Source organism: Boleophthalmus pectinirostris, unplaced genomic scaffold, assembly GCF_026225935.1.
Source record: "Boleophthalmus pectinirostris isolate CB_2022bp ecotype Guang Dong unplaced genomic scaffold, ASM2622593v1 HiC_scaffold_17, whole genome shotgun sequence".
In the NCBI taxonomy this organism is placed as follows: domain Eukaryota; kingdom Metazoa; phylum Chordata; class Actinopteri; order Gobiiformes; family Gobiidae; genus Boleophthalmus; species Boleophthalmus pectinirostris.
Window position 1 is genome coordinate 32,687,861 of NW_026571115.1, and position 15,175 is coordinate 32,703,035.

General features: G+C 45.7%; 2 protein-coding genes across 2 annotated transcripts in view; one reads left to right on the forward strand and one right to left on the reverse strand.

The window, feature by feature from the left end:
* The window catches only part of evplb (envoplakin b), a 49,174-nt gene extending 44,471 nt beyond the window's left edge, over positions 1–4,703 (forward strand). The window contains exon 22 of the mRNA XM_055152328.1: positions 494–4,703. Coding sequence (XP_055008303.1) covers positions 494–4,054 — 3,561 coding nt within the window. The 3' untranslated portion in view covers positions 4,055–4,703. The remainder of the gene's footprint in view (positions 1–493) is intronic.
* A 6,104-nt stretch (positions 4,704–10,807) lies between these two features.
* LOC110172214 (serotonin N-acetyltransferase-like) lies at positions 10,808–12,277 on the reverse strand. Its single transcript, XM_020938044.2, has 3 exons — positions 12,127–12,277; positions 11,585–11,739; positions 10,808–11,279 (listed from the first exon to the last, which is right to left on the reverse strand). The coding sequence occupies exons 1-3, from the start codon at positions 12,275–12,277 to the stop codon at positions 10,869–10,871; spliced, it is 717 nt and encodes a 238-aa protein (XP_020793703.1). The 3' UTR covers positions 10,808–10,868.
* Positions 12,278–15,175: the final 2,898 nt, after the last annotated feature.

Sequence of the window (15,175 nt, forward strand, 5' to 3'; positions counted from 1 at the left end):
ACGCGAGGTTACGCACTGTGTTTGACCGCTATCGTGTTTCTTGCCTCCGACCAAAATATTTCCCAGCATGCAACGCGGGCTTTTAATAACAATGACGTCAGCTGAAACTTGCCTATAAGTCACAGGAAACATCCAAACCATGAAAAAAGTATGACTTATAGTCCAAAAAAATACAGTAATTTTAAAAGCTATTTATTTAGATTTATTTATTTTAAAGCGTTTATTATACCATGTATCTACTAGATACTCAAATGAGTATCTAGTTTTAATACTAGTTTTAATAAATTTCGATACTTTTGACACTATTTCAGTTTTCTCTCGAAATTTTTATGCTCCAGGAGTTATTCACAATGTGCAGTCACAATTCTACCTGATCTGATCACAATTTAGAAAAATCACAATTCGATTTCTTTCCATTATTGTGCAGCTCTAGCAAAGCCCACTCGACGCTCCTCACTTCCACACGACTCTGTATTGCCCTTTTATGTTCTAGAATGAAGACATGGTCAATCACGTGGTGGTCATCCAACAGCAGCAGCGCCAGAGTCAGCAGGAGGACCTGGAGGCCAGCGACGCCCTGAAGAGAGAGCTCACCGAGGAGATCGGCAGACGCACGCGAGCCGAGAGCGACCTGGAGACCTACACCAAGAGGTTCGTGTCTCTGAAGAGCAGGAGAGGCGTGGAGAGGGTGGAGGAGAAGGAGGTGGTGCAATACTACCGTGACCCCAAGCTGGAGGTGGAACTGGATGCGCTGAGGAGGAAGATCCAGGAGGAGTCGCTGAAGAGGTCCAGAACGCACTCTGAAATTGAGATTATGAACCAGAGGCTGACCACACTGCAACTGGAGATGAGCAGGATCGAGCCCAAGCTGATCACTAAGGTCTTGACGGAGTACGAGAGAGATCCAGCGCTGGACAGGGAAATGGCGAGGATGAGGGAGGAGATGGAGAGGATCCGTCTGCAGGTCAAAACGCAAGATTCCGAGACCATCCATATCAAGACGGAGCTTACAGTGTTGACCCAGCAAAAGCCCAAGTTCAGGGAGAAGGTGGTGAAGAAGGAGGTGGTGCAACTGGAGAAGGACCCTGAGATGCTCAAGTCCGTTCTGACCTTCCAAAACGATATTGCCAACGAGGAATCCAGGAGTCAGATCCTCACTGACAACATCTTCAGTGTGCGCAGTGAGATAAACACTCTGGAGAGGATCATCCCCACCATCCAACCAAAGATAGTCACCAAAGTGGTCAAGAAGGTGGAGCAGGACCCAGACATGCTGGAGGAGTCCAAGAAACTGCGTATCTGTCTGGAGGAAGAGAAGGATGAAAATGTTATCTTGCTGAAGGACCTAACCACACTGCAGCTGCGCTATGGTGAACTCGAGAAGCTCATGCCCAAAGTGGAGATAAAGGAGATCATCAATGAGCTGTACAGAGTGGATCCAGAGACAGAGGTGGAGCTGGTCCGTCTGAGGAAACAGCTGCAGGACCTGACCCGGAACCGTTCCGACATGGACAAGGAGATTGTCACTATTACCTCAACACTGTCCACACTACGAGCTCAGAAACCCAAAGTGGAGTACAAGGAGGTGACCCAAGAGGTGATCAAACAGGAGAGGAGCCCCGAGGTGCAGAGGGAGCTGCAGAGGCTCACCAATCAGGTTTCCCGTCTCCAAGGCAATGTGGACTCCACCCTGGAGCTTCTGATACGCCTCCGCAAAGAGAGAGATCAGCTGAAGGAGGAGAGGTCCAAGGTAGAGACCGAGGTGATTACAAAAGACGTGATCAAATACGAGGATGACCCTCTACTCCTGAAAGAGGCTGACAGGCTGAGGAGGAACCTGAGGGACGAGACCCATCAGCGCCGTACAATTGAGGAGACCCTCTTTGACCTTCAGAATACATACATCATCCTGGAGAGACAGAAGCCAGAGGAGAAGATCATCACACAGGAGGTGGTGCGCCTCCAGAAGGACCCCAAACAGATCCTGGAACATGAGAGGCTCAACAGGACGATGGATGAGGAGATCAAGGCCAGGAGGAAGCTGGAGCAAGAGGTGCGTCAGCTTCGAGCTCTGCTCCAGGAGAAGACGAGCATGTTGGCTCAGTTGGATGACAGGCAGAAGAAGATCCAGGTGGAGGCTGAGCTACGGCACATTAAGGCTCGCATCCTGGAGCTGGAGACCACCACTCCACCAGTGGAAGAAAAGATCATCATTGAGGAAGTACTAAAGGTGGAGAGGGATCCCAAGCTGGAGAAACTCACTGACAGCATACGTTTAGAGTTAGAGACCGAAGGCAATGAAATCAGTCGTCTGGAACGAGAGATACGCAACCTCAAGATTGCACTGGAGATTCTACAGAAGGAGAAGTCCATGGAGAAGGTGGTGTACAGAGAAGTAGTGCGTGTGGAGAAAGACCCAGCCGTGGAGGCAGAGAGAGATCTCCTCAGAGACAAAGTGTCACAGGAGAAGAACAGGAGGCGTGATGCTGAGGACGCTCTACAGAACCTCAGTCTCAAGATCACCCAGCTGGTGTCATCCAAGACAGTGGTCAGCCAGGAAGAGACCATCCTCATCACCACCAAAGAAGCACTTCTTAGAGAGAGGGACGAACTAATGCGTCAGCTCAAAGCCCTGGAGTCTCAGAGACACAGCATCAACATTACCTTCCAACAGCAGTCCAAGCTTATGAGCGAGATGAACATGATGGCACGCCAGAGGAGCGTCAAAACCACCAGTGAAATCCAACGACTGGAGAGGGAGATCCTCAACGAGAAAGACAGAATCCACCAGAAGGAGACAATAATCATTGAGCTACAGAACAGCATCCAGAATGAAGACCAGGCAGAAACTCACACCAGAGAGACCAATATGTCTACCAAAGTGTCCATCTTGGATCCAGACACAGGCAGAGACTTATCCCCATACGACGCCTACCTCCAGGGTCTGATCAGCCGCGAGCAGTACATCCACCTGTCTGAGCTCGAATGCGACTGGGAAGAAATCACTTCCACTGGTCCAGAAGGTGACTCCAGTATCTTGCAGGACCGCAAGAGTGGCAGACAGTACTCAGTGAAGGATGCTCTGCTGACCGGCCGCCTCACCGAATACGACCTGAGCCGATACAGAGACGGCAAAATGTCTATTGCCGAGTTCGCTCTTCTGGTCGCAGGAGAAACCCGAGTCGTACCCATGCCTCCTCTACCGCCTCCATCACCCGGGCTCAGGTCTCCCACAAAAGCCCTCCCCAGCTCCCCACACCCCCTCACCCCCAGGTCCAGGATCTCCTCCTATGGCAGCCTCAACAACCTCAGCGGCAGCCTCACCAACCTCAGCAACCTCAGCAGCAGCAACCACCTGAGCAGCAGCACCCAGAACCTCTCCATGTCCAATTTCACGGCCGGAGATGAGTTCTTTCCCATCTCCGGTATCTACGACAACACCACTGACAGCCGCATGTCTGTGAGAAGTGCCCTCACCAGGAAGCTCATCGACCCAGACACGGCGCTGAAGCTGCTGGAGGCTCAGGCAGCCAGCGGGGGCATCGTGGACCTCATGAAGAAAGACAAGCTGTCGGTGCACAAAGCTGTGCAGCAAGGACTCATCGACCAGTCGCACATGCAGAAACTTCTCAACGCCCAGAAGGCCTTCACCGGAGTGGAAGACCCGGTGTCCAAGGAGCGCCTGGCTGTGGGTCCGGCCGCTAAGAAGGGCTACATCACAGAGGAGAACGCCAAGAGGTACATTGAGGCACAGTACCTGACCGGAGGCCTGGTGGACCCCGCTAAAGCCGGACGCCTCTCCATCCAAGAGGCTCTGGACTCCAAGCTGATCGAGGAGGACCTGGCCAAGCACCTGCGAGATGAGTCCAGCCACACCAAAGAGCTGCTGGACCCCATCACCAGGGAGAAGCTCACCTACAAAGAGGCCATGGACCGCTGCACGAAGGACGCGACCACGGGCCTGCTCCTCCTGCCCGCCGCCTCCAGCGCAGACAACGCGCCCTCCTACTCCACCTTCAAGTTCGCCTCGGCCACCAGGGTCATGACCTCCTGAGGCTCAAGGACTGTTTTTATCGCTTCATAAAATCAACTTTTGCATTGTTTTGTAAAATCTTTGGAATGCCATGTTGTTTCACGGTGTGCCTTTTAAGCTCTTTGTATTATATTGCTAACTCTGGAAGATGAATCATGGACATTAAAATTCATAATTTAAAGCTTCTCGGTTATTTTTTAAAGTTCGTATAATAAATCTAAGAAAATTTATGGACTTTTTAATATTGTATTTTGGCCCTAATGTCAGCATATGCATTAGATGACCTTATATTTATCTGTATATTATATAATTAAGATGAAGGCAGATTTTAAAGCGCCAGTACGTAACCTTTCAGCCAAAAAATTGATTAAATTGAAAGATTTTTTTTTTGTTTTGTTTTTTTGAGCTTGTTTCCGTGGAAATATTGATCCTTGGGCTATAATCTTCCACAGTATGATTATCAATCTCCATGGAGAATGTTTTTAACTTTCTGTTTTCAGTGAATTATGCTACCTCCAGAAAGTTGCAGAGTGTTGCTTTAATTGGATAAATAAACATTGAAGGATAATAACGCTTGACTTCAATCCTGTTTAACATTAGGCTATTGGATTTTTTTTTATTTCAGTGTTTCTTAAAAAAATAAATAAATAAAAATGGTTTCAAAGCTGCACTATGTAACTTTTGGCTGCTTGTTTCTATGGAGATGTCATTTCTTTGCCTGGAATGTTCCACAGTGTGACTTTAAACAGCTCTACCTTACATTTATTCAATTACAGCTGGTTTTATAGCTCAAAAATACTTAGAAAAACAACATTCCGACTGTAAGTGGGGTCGCCTCTCCACAGACCTGACCTGTAACTTGGTCTGGTTTGGGTTCCGTGAAGATAGAGCGGTTTAAAACAATCCTCTGAAACATTCCAGACAAAACAATAACATCTCAATTTGACGGACCTCAACCAGAAACGTTACACAATTCACCTTTGAAAGTCAGTCTTAAAAGAAACATCTGCACCCAAACTACTAGTAGACGAACTTCCTTTCTTGAATTATAATTTATTTAGTCAAACCCAAACACATGATTCCGCTTGTTTTGACTGTTGTAAGCGCTGACGGGAAGCGGTGAGTGGAGCTTCGTGGAGGTATTTTCGAGAAGCCCCCTGTGGAAAATGCCTCTGCTGCAGATTGAGTTGTCTTAAGCCGCGTTCGTCTAAACTGACTCACACTGACACTGGAACAATGGATTAAAGACAGAGCTCAGTGACACACACTTGTATCACAGTGTCCAGGTTAACCCGGGTAGTCAGCGTAAACTATCCACAGGCGGTGTTGGGAAGGTGACTTTTAAAATGTATTCCCCTACAGATTACAGATTACATACCCCAAAATGTAGTTTGTAACGTAATCCGTTAATTTACTTAAAGTGAGTAATGTAATCTGATTACTTTGGATTACTTGATTTGCTGTAGAGAAGCAAAGACGAGGAAATCGTAACATAAGATGTTTTGTCTGATAAAAGAAAATAAAAAGTCCAGACTTTACTGAACTAAATTAAAAATATTATTGATAGAAGAGAGGAGACACGTCCACACAGCAGGATTTAGTCCTGTTAAATCCTGGTTTAGACATAGTTTAGACCTGGTTTTAGTCCTGGTTTAGTCTTGGTTTAGTCCTGGTCCTGTTTGAGACATAGTTTAGACCTAGTTTTAGAACTGGTTTAGACCTGGTTTAGGCCTGGTTTGGACCTGGGTTTAGACCTGGTTTTAGACCTGGTTTTAGACCTGGTTTAGACCTGGTTTGGACCTGGTTTAGACCTGGTTTTAGACCTGGTTTTAGACCTGGTTTAGGCCTGGTTTATGGTTTAGACCTGGTTTAGACCTGGTTTAGACCTGGTTTAGACCTGGTTTAGACCTGGTTTTGACCTGGTTTGACCTGGTTTAGACCTGGTTTGACCTGGTTTACCTGGTTTTCCCCTGGTTTAGACCTGGTTTACCTGGTTTAGACCTGGTTTAGACCTGGTTTGACCTGGTTTTAGACCTGGTTTAGACCTGGTTTAGTGGCTGGCAATGAGTGGAATTACCGGGGGAAAAAAAAGGGATACAGCCCAAAATGTGAAAACAGGAAAATACCTCTGTGTAATCCATTTATTTCAACAAAGTAACTGTAATCTAATTACCACTCACTGAAACAGTAACTGTAACTGAATACAGTTACTCATAATTTGTACTCTGATTACGTAACCTTGGTACATGTAATCTGTTACTCCCCAACACTGTCCACAGGTGTCCCTCTACAAACAGCACTACAACCGAGATCAGTAATACTAACTCTGGCCACAAGGGGCAGAAACAGGAAACATTTATTATTTAATACAGGGTCTCCAGCTTGTAGCTCAGGAGCGACAAGTAGCTGTGTATTCCCCTACAGATTACAGATTACATAACCCAAAATGTAGTTTGTAACGTAATCCGTTAATTTACTTAAAGTGAGTAATGTAATCTGAATACTTTGGATTACTTGATTTGCTGTAGAGAAGCAAAGACGAGGAAATCGTAACATAAGATGTTTTGTCTGATAAAAGAAAATAAAAAGCCCAGACTTTACTTAAACAAATTAAAAATATTATTGATAGAAGACGAGGAGACACGTCCACACAGCAGGATTTAGTCCTGTTAAATCCTGGTTTAGACATAGTTTAGACCTGGTTTTAGTCCTGGTTTAGTCTTGGTTTAGTCCTGGTCCTGTTTGAGACATAGTTTAGACCTGGTTTAGACTGGTTTAGACCTGGTTTGGACCTGGTTTAGACCTGGTTTAGACCTGGTTTAGACCTGGTTTTAGACCTGGTTTAGACCTGGTTTTAGACCTGGTTTAGACCTGGTTTAGACTGGTTTGGACCTGGTTTACCTGTTAGACCTGGTTTAGTTTACCTGGTTTACCTGTTTGACCTGGTTTAGACCTGGTTGGACCTGGTTTACCTGGTTTAGACCTGGTTTAGAGACCTGGTTTAGACCTGGTTTGGACCTGGTTTAGACCTGGTTTTGACCTGGTTTTAGACTGGTTTAGACCTGGTTTGGACCTGGTTTAGTCCTGGTTTTAGACCTGGTTTGACCTGGTTTGGACCTGGTTTAGACCTGGTTTTAGACCTGGTTTAGACCTGGTTTTAGACCTGGTTTAGACCTGGTTTAGACCTGGTTTTAGACCTGGTTTTAGACCTGGTTTAGACCTGGTTTTAGACCTGGTTTAGACCTGGTGGACCTGGTTTAGACCTGGTTTAGACCTGGTTTACCTGACCTGGTTTAACCTGGTTTTGACCTGGTTTTAGACCTGGACCTGGTTTAGACCTGGTTTAGACCTGGTTTAGACCTGGTTTAGACCTGGTTTTAGACCTGGTTTAGACCTGGTTTAGTGGCTGGCAATGAGTGGAATTACCGGGGGGAAAAAAAGGGATACAGTCCAAAATGTGAAAACAGGAAAATACCTCTGTGTAATCCATTTATTTCAACAAAGTAACTAATCTAATTACCCACTCACTGAAACAGTAACTGTAACTGAATACAGTTACTCATAATTTGTACTCTGATTACGTAACCTTGGTACATGTAATCTGTTACTCCCCAACACTGTCCACAGGTGTCCCTCTACAAACAGCACTACAACCGAGATCAGTAATACTAACTCTGGCCACAAGGGGCAGAAACAGGAAACATTTATTATTTAATACAGGGATCTCCAGCTTGTAGCTCAGGAGCGACCAGCAGCTCTCCACCTCCTTCCAAGTAGCTCCCCAAGGGATTTCGAAAGTATACGTATTGTGCTGAATATGTAAAATTTGGATTAAATGCCTTTTCCCATTGTCCATGTATCATTTTGACAGACAGGCTGGCGCCACCTAGTGCCTCCACTCAGTTGCATTTCTGTCCAGTGACTAGGTCAGGAAACAGAATACACTGGACGGTTCGCAAAAACCCTGGAAGTGAGAGTTCGGGCACCAGACAATCAGCGAAGAGACAGACATTCTGTGTTTTCAATGATTCCCGAGATCGAGGATTTAAAGCCGGAACAAAGAGAATGTTTGGTGAATTTCATCAATGGGAAAAATGTTATTGCCCTTCTTCCTATGGAATTTGGGAAAAGCTTAATGTACCAGTTAGTAAATGCTAGGCTAGAGCAGGGGTGTCAAAACTCATTTTGGTCCGGGGGTCGTATCCAACCTACTTTGATCCCAAAGGGGCTGGATCAGAAAACTCATGGCATATGTATACCCCAAAAATAACAATAAGTTCAAATATTTGTGTAAAGAAATGCAAATCTATTACAGAAATCTTTTTTAATTGATGAACTCTTTCTTTTACAAAATATTATAATATCATGAACAACCTGAAACTTTAAGAAAAATGTCAACACGATGTTTTTAACATGAACTTGTCTGCAAATAGGAATAAGTAAATTTTTCTTGGAAAATCCTGCATGCAGCTCCCCTTTTCTCATTTTTAACATTTTTCTGATGAGGGTGTCACGGTCAACAGTCAAAACGATCGTCCTTTAAGAGCGTTTGGAAAGAGACAAGTCTTCATTTGTGCTGCTCTGGTGGGAGGGGCCACGTACAGAGACGCTGGAGACGCTGCTGTGATAAACACCACAGAAAATTAACAAGATTTTAATAGAAAATATAATTAAATTATTTTAGTAGAAAATCAGCCGAGGGCCAGATTAAAGGTCTTGGAGGGCCGGATCCAGCCCCTGGGCCATATGTTTGACACCCCTGGGCTAGAGAAATGATTGCTTGGTTGTCCAAAAAGAAGGGTGATAAATCAGCAAAGATCGGAATACTTCTGTATCTTTTTATTGTTGGTTCAATTCCTGTTTTTCATTGTTTAAAACTTGAGTAATACTAACTGTTCAGAGACACGATCACTCACACAATAAAATATCCTCATTAATGTTCAATATTGGTCAAATCCACCTTTATTGACTGTACCTCCTGTGTGCGTCATGTGTAACTCCAGCAGAACGTCCTTGAAACGAGATGTGTACTGTAAACAAGTTCACTTCTTCAGTTCACAGCTTCACTGAGCTCGTGTGTGTGTGTGTGTGTGTGTGTGTGTGTGTGTGACCCTGCAGAGGTGTCACAATAGGGGGGCGTCTGTGGGACAGATTACCCCGTCACAGAGAGGACTTTGTGGGATTACGGGACATGACGAGCCGCTCTGGAGACCTGCTTTCCCCTTCTGCCACCTACAAGTCGTTAAGACACAAGGACATGTACTTCTACACTTCCCACTGCCATTTAGTGTTCACAGGTTTCATTTCTTTTTCCCATTCCATGTAGTATTTAGTTTATTTTCATCATTCTGAAAAGCTCGTGGAGGGGTCAGGCGGTCTCCACACACTCGGTCACGTTCATTGAGTGAGCGCTGGGTGACGTGGGCCGCGCTCACACAAAAGGCCGTGAGTGGCTTGAGTGCTGCTCATAATACAGTAATGACACGCTGCTTTGGGTCACTGATGGCTCTAATTCTAGACCTCTGTGATGCACACGTTTAATTTGCCTTTTTGAATGAACCAGGAGGCAGCCCCACAATCACACAGACGTGCGTAAACAAGCTGGAGTCACACAGGACGCAGGCATGAGGATATTTATAGAGTTTAAAGGGAGGGTCTGTGCTCTTAGTGGTTAAAAAGTACAACAATCACACTGAACCTGGGTTTCCAGCACCTTCACCTGCAGACACTGGACAACTTTTTTTCTCATTCTCAGTATATGAACAGACCAGGCCTCATGTGAAAGCTCAGGACCTCCAGACTTCACCTCCCTGAGCTGCAGAGGCTGCACTAGCACTGACTCAGGATTGGCTGCAGGTTTGAAATAAAACACAACTAAATTTTGATGTAAATTTATTCCAATGCATCTCAACCACACTGATAAGCCCAAGTACAATTCTCAAACATACAGGGCCTTTCTGTGGGTGGGTGGGTGTCCTTAGGATGCTCCTGACACCCTAATCACTTAAAACATGTGCAGTACTAATCCCTCAGGCTCCAGAATCATCTGAACAGCGGGTTCACCAGACTGCTGCGGATTTGAACAGGTACTTTAAATCAAACCACAAACTGTCTGGTCATGGGGCAGTGACTGTACCTCCTGTGCGTGTACATATGTGTGTGGTTCCACTTGTTCTTGGGCCACGCTGCGCAGAGGCCGTTAGTGGATTAGACGTGAGTCAGGGGCTGGTCACAGATTATTCCCCCATCAGAGGCTCAGCTCCTCAGACACACGAGACGCGCGCGGCCCGCACCTCCACACGTGCACACTCACGCACCTTCAATGAGTCTAATAATAATGTAATAATGACCCAGTGTAAGTGCGCAGTGGAGTCCAGTGCGCCCAGTGACTGGGTCAGTATAATGAGGTCATTGACCCTGCGCGCCACGAGCGCGTCTAAATCCGCGCGTTTACAGCGGCTAAAGCGCTAATAGCGCGCTCTGACGTCAGCGCACAGGTGGGAGTGACAAAGGTAAGCAGACAGAGGCTTACACGCGCACGCACGCACGCACACACACACATTACACACATTCACAACACTGTCAGCACTGATGGGATCTGAAGACTCTTTGTGACAATCTGTTTATTACAAACTTCTGTACGTTTCTAATCAAAACACTCAGGGTTATGTGGAGATCAGACACAACCTCAGACTGAAAGAGCCGTGAGAAAAATGAAACTCAACATTTCTAAAAGTAAAGTGAAACTGAGATCCACTCAGAGAGTCATTGAACAGAGAGACTTTTACTGTGAAATACAGAGCGCTCGCGCAGGGCGTCAGTGTTACTGCGGGGGTCATACGTCGCTGCCCTCGCTGCCCTCCTCTGTCTGGGGCAGGGTCTGGCTCAGGGCCGGGGCCCCGCTCAGAGGGGGGTGCACACTGAGGCCCTGGGGGAAGCGGATGGCCTCACTGTTGCGGCGCATGTAGGCGTGCCCGCTGATGGGGTACGACATCTCGGTGAAGGTCAGGTTGGCCACGGTGATGGCGCAGCGGCCCAGGGACCTGAAGCCCGATTTCCGGTAAAAAGGCACGAGAAAGTCCTCACACATGAGCACGGCGCGGCGCACGTACGGCAGACAGCGCAGGTACTGCAGGTAACGCCACATGAGGATGGGCCCTTTGCCCTGCTGCCGGAACGTCCTGTGCACCGCCAGCACGTGGATGTGAACCGTGGAGCCCCGCGGCTTGTGCAGAGTCAGAGCGTCCTGAGACACAGAGGAGAAAGTAAAGATACTGTGACAGGGCGGGAATGATGTCAGAGTACTTCAGTCATGTACTTCTAAATACTTTTACACTCATCATTAGCTTCTGATAAAGTTCATTTGGTCACTAAGATCAATGACATGGTCCTAAAGGGAGAGTCTAGACTGAATAGTTAATAAAATACACAAGGAAATGAGGTTAAACAAAATCAAATATTCAAATGAATAATAATAAAACTATTCTAAACCCAGCCCAATAACAGTTTTATAATCTTCCCTGTGGTTGTGTTTTCTTGTGCGTGTCTTACCATGGCGAGTCGCTCCTGGTCCCACAAAGAGCCGATGATGAACGCGACCAGACGTCCCTCCTCAAACCAGCCCATGGAGAGCTCCGGGCACAGCGTGAGGAAGTGGCGCACCTCATCCAAGTGCAGCGGGCAATCCCCGGACACCGAGATGAACGCTGCAACGCACAAAGGTCCACACAGAGGTCCACTTTTACGCACGCTCCAAACACACACTGTCTGAATAAAACCAACACTCTGCTGCTGTTGGAAACATATTTCAGACCTGGACCTAAGTAAGTTTGCCCCTAAGTAGGCAACTACTGAATAAATAAGAACACTAGTCTACAACTACTGAACTAATTCAAATACAGTCGATGAAAGAGTCAGAAGGTTGAAGTGTCCCTCGTCAAACTTGAAACACTGGCACACACTTCACAGTCTGTAGACAGTCTGTAGGCTGTAGTGTGTAAACAGTCTACAGGCTGTATAACATGTGCGGGTTGGTCAGGTTAACGCTCTGACTTCATGAAAACAGTCTGTGAGCACATGTCCCGGGTCTTTACCTTCTCTCTCGATCTCGAAGACGCTGATGGCGTCCTGCGTGTTGAGGGGGCGCACCTCGCTGGCCGGGAGCGTGTGCCTCCTCTGGATCGGGGACACGGAGGGAGAAGACTGCATGGGTTTAACGAAAGGCTGCGCGCTCACTGCGGACATCACGAGCCGCTCTGCTCCAAAGTGCGGTCCGCGGTGAAGCGTCCTGTCCGCGGCGGTCAGCAGCAGCAGCACGAGCCTCTGGGCCTACGACAACAACACACCGTGTGGCCGTATTTATATGAGCCGCACGTCAGTGATTCATGCTGCTCATTTGCATGTGAATATTTCACACAGGACAAACTTTAGAAGCACGAACGGACCCTGCAATTAACCGCGTGCGCTGTTGGCGCGTGGCTCTCGCTCCAAACAATACAGGAGCACTCTGCGCGCGCTGACCACAGCACTTACGCCGTGCGTTACTCACTGTGATTACACGCGTGTGCTCATCCCAGGGACAAATGATTACATACTAGAATTCATTTATTTTCATTTGGAGGAAGTGTTCAGCGTCAGGAATTGACCTGTTGACCTTTTCAAACGCTCTCGCGCGCTAAAAGCGTGTGCCCTTTGGCTATAAATAAGTTTCTATGACAAAAAGCAAAAGCTTTGAAATAAACTGTGCACAGTCTCACCTGAGCTCGTGTCCGCTCCTCTGTCTCCTCTGTGTCCTCTGTGTCTCCTCTGTCTCCTCTGTCTCCTCTGTCTCCTCTGTCTCCTCTGTCTCCTCTGTCTCCTCTGTCTCCTCTGTCTCCTCTGTCTCCTCTGTCTCCTCTGTCTCCTCTGTCTCCTCTGTGTCCTCTGTCTGCTCCTCAGGCTCCAGCGGACACACGCACGCGCACGCACGCACACTTCTGCAGACTGGATCATTATCAAGTGAGTAGGATATTACTATGAGTCACGTGACCAAGATTAGTGCAGTTTCCACCTCGTTACAAACGCAGTGCTGGTCCAGACTGATCAAGGCTTCTCATCAGAACACAGCTCTGAAACAACTTCTCTGAAACATCTTCTCTGAAACAACTTCTCTGAAACAACTTCTCTGAAACAACTTCTCTGAAACATCTTCTCTGAAACATCTTCTCTGAAACATCTTCTCTGAAACAACTTCTCTGAAACAACTTCTCTGAAACATCTTCTCTGAAACATCTTCTCTGAAACATCTTCTCTGAAACATCTTCTCTGAAAGAAACATCTTCTCTGAAACATCTTCTCTGAAACATCTTCTCTGAAACAACTTCTCTGAAACATCTTCTCTGAAACATCTTCTCTGAAACATCTTCTCTGAAACATCTTCTCTGAAACATCTTCTCTGAAACATCTTCTCTGAAACATCTCTTGTTGTTGTAACACTGCTCTGCCTCTGCCTCTGTCCTGTCCTCTTCTGCAGCTGGGCTCATGTGAGGTCACAACCTTCTAGTTTAACCTGAGCTGGAGTCAGGGCAGAACTCTGCGGTGGAGCTGTTTGTTTGTTTATGGTTCATATCTGTGATTACTGGGCCCATCCACAGGAAACACAAACAGGCACAAGGTTCAACATCTTCTCTGTTGGTGTAAATAAACAAAAGTTAAACTATTTTGTTTAGTCGCTTCAGAAAGTGATGCCAATATTCAAGCCCAAAAGCCGTGATATTTGTTGCCACATTTTAAGACATAAAATAAGATGAATATGTCACGTTTGTGGAGCCGATCCCAAACAAATAATGAGAAGTCTCAACATTTGTAGATGATAAGTTTGGATATAGAGTTGATCTTCTATAAAGTTACATAGGCTCTGTCCTTCTGATATTAGGACATTATCAGTTTCTAGAAAGTAAACACATTATTGTTACCTCATATTCAAATTTACTGGACAAAAAAGTAGATTTCAAAATTTCAACCCACCTTCTTATAATAAATTGAAAATGTTATGGTGTTAAATGTTGTTTCCTAAAATGAAACTCACAAACGCAAGGAACAGCAAAATAAAAGCAAAAAAATGCACAGCACACTCAGACGACCGATGTCCAAAAGATTTTAATTTTAATTTTTAAAGAGCGTTTTGGAAAAAAAAAATAAAAGCCTTCGTCAGATGTTTTTCTTGTTTTGTATACTGTGGTCCAAAGCAGGAAAAATATACCAAAACGTTATTTAAAAATGTTTAAAAAAGCTTTTGAACCGTCGCTCATCTGAGTGTGTTGTGTATTTTTTTGCTTTTAAATGTCGTTTCCTCATCACAAACAAACCTGGAGTTGTGTTTTGTTTCATTCACACATGTTTAACACACAAACCCTGCAGATTTAGGCTTAAAAAAAACACCATTCCACCTTGTGATGTCATGTGATAATACATGTTTTAAACTCTACAAACCTTCACTGGAATCATTTGGATAATTTCAGCCGTGGAGTTGCCAATCTCTACAGAAAAAAAAAAGGTCAAAGAACACTGTTAACTTGAAAACCACCACTTCATGACATCAGAAGGTGGAACAGTTTGGGGATTATGTCGTGATTGAAATGCCTTTTGTGCCACAAAATGGAGAAAATGGTTATGGAATTGTAAAACCCCATGATGCCGTTGGTCCACAGAATGCACACATGAACTGTCATCGTGTCCACAAAAACCTAAAGACCAGAGGTGCTCACACTTTTTCAGCATGTGAGCTACTTACAAAATGACCAAGTCATAAAGATCTACCTAATACAAAGCCAAACAAACTGCACTGAAACACTCTGTGCCCCTTTTTTGGACCCTCACCCACAGTTTGAGAACCTCTTCTTTAAGAGAACTTCCTCTGGCACTTTACACAAAACTGTGAAAAAAGTGAAGGAAGATTTTTAAACCTGTTTTTTAAAGTTCCAAACTGGAGTTGCATTCTTTTCTGGTTTTGCAGTGATATTTACCAGCCTCTGCACGTTTACCAAACCAAACGCACATCGTGACAAACACAGATGCATTTGTGCACTTTTGTTAGACAAACTTCAGCCAAATGTGGCAGTAGGTCTGTTCTGTAGATCCGCTCTATGCTGTAGACCTGCTTTG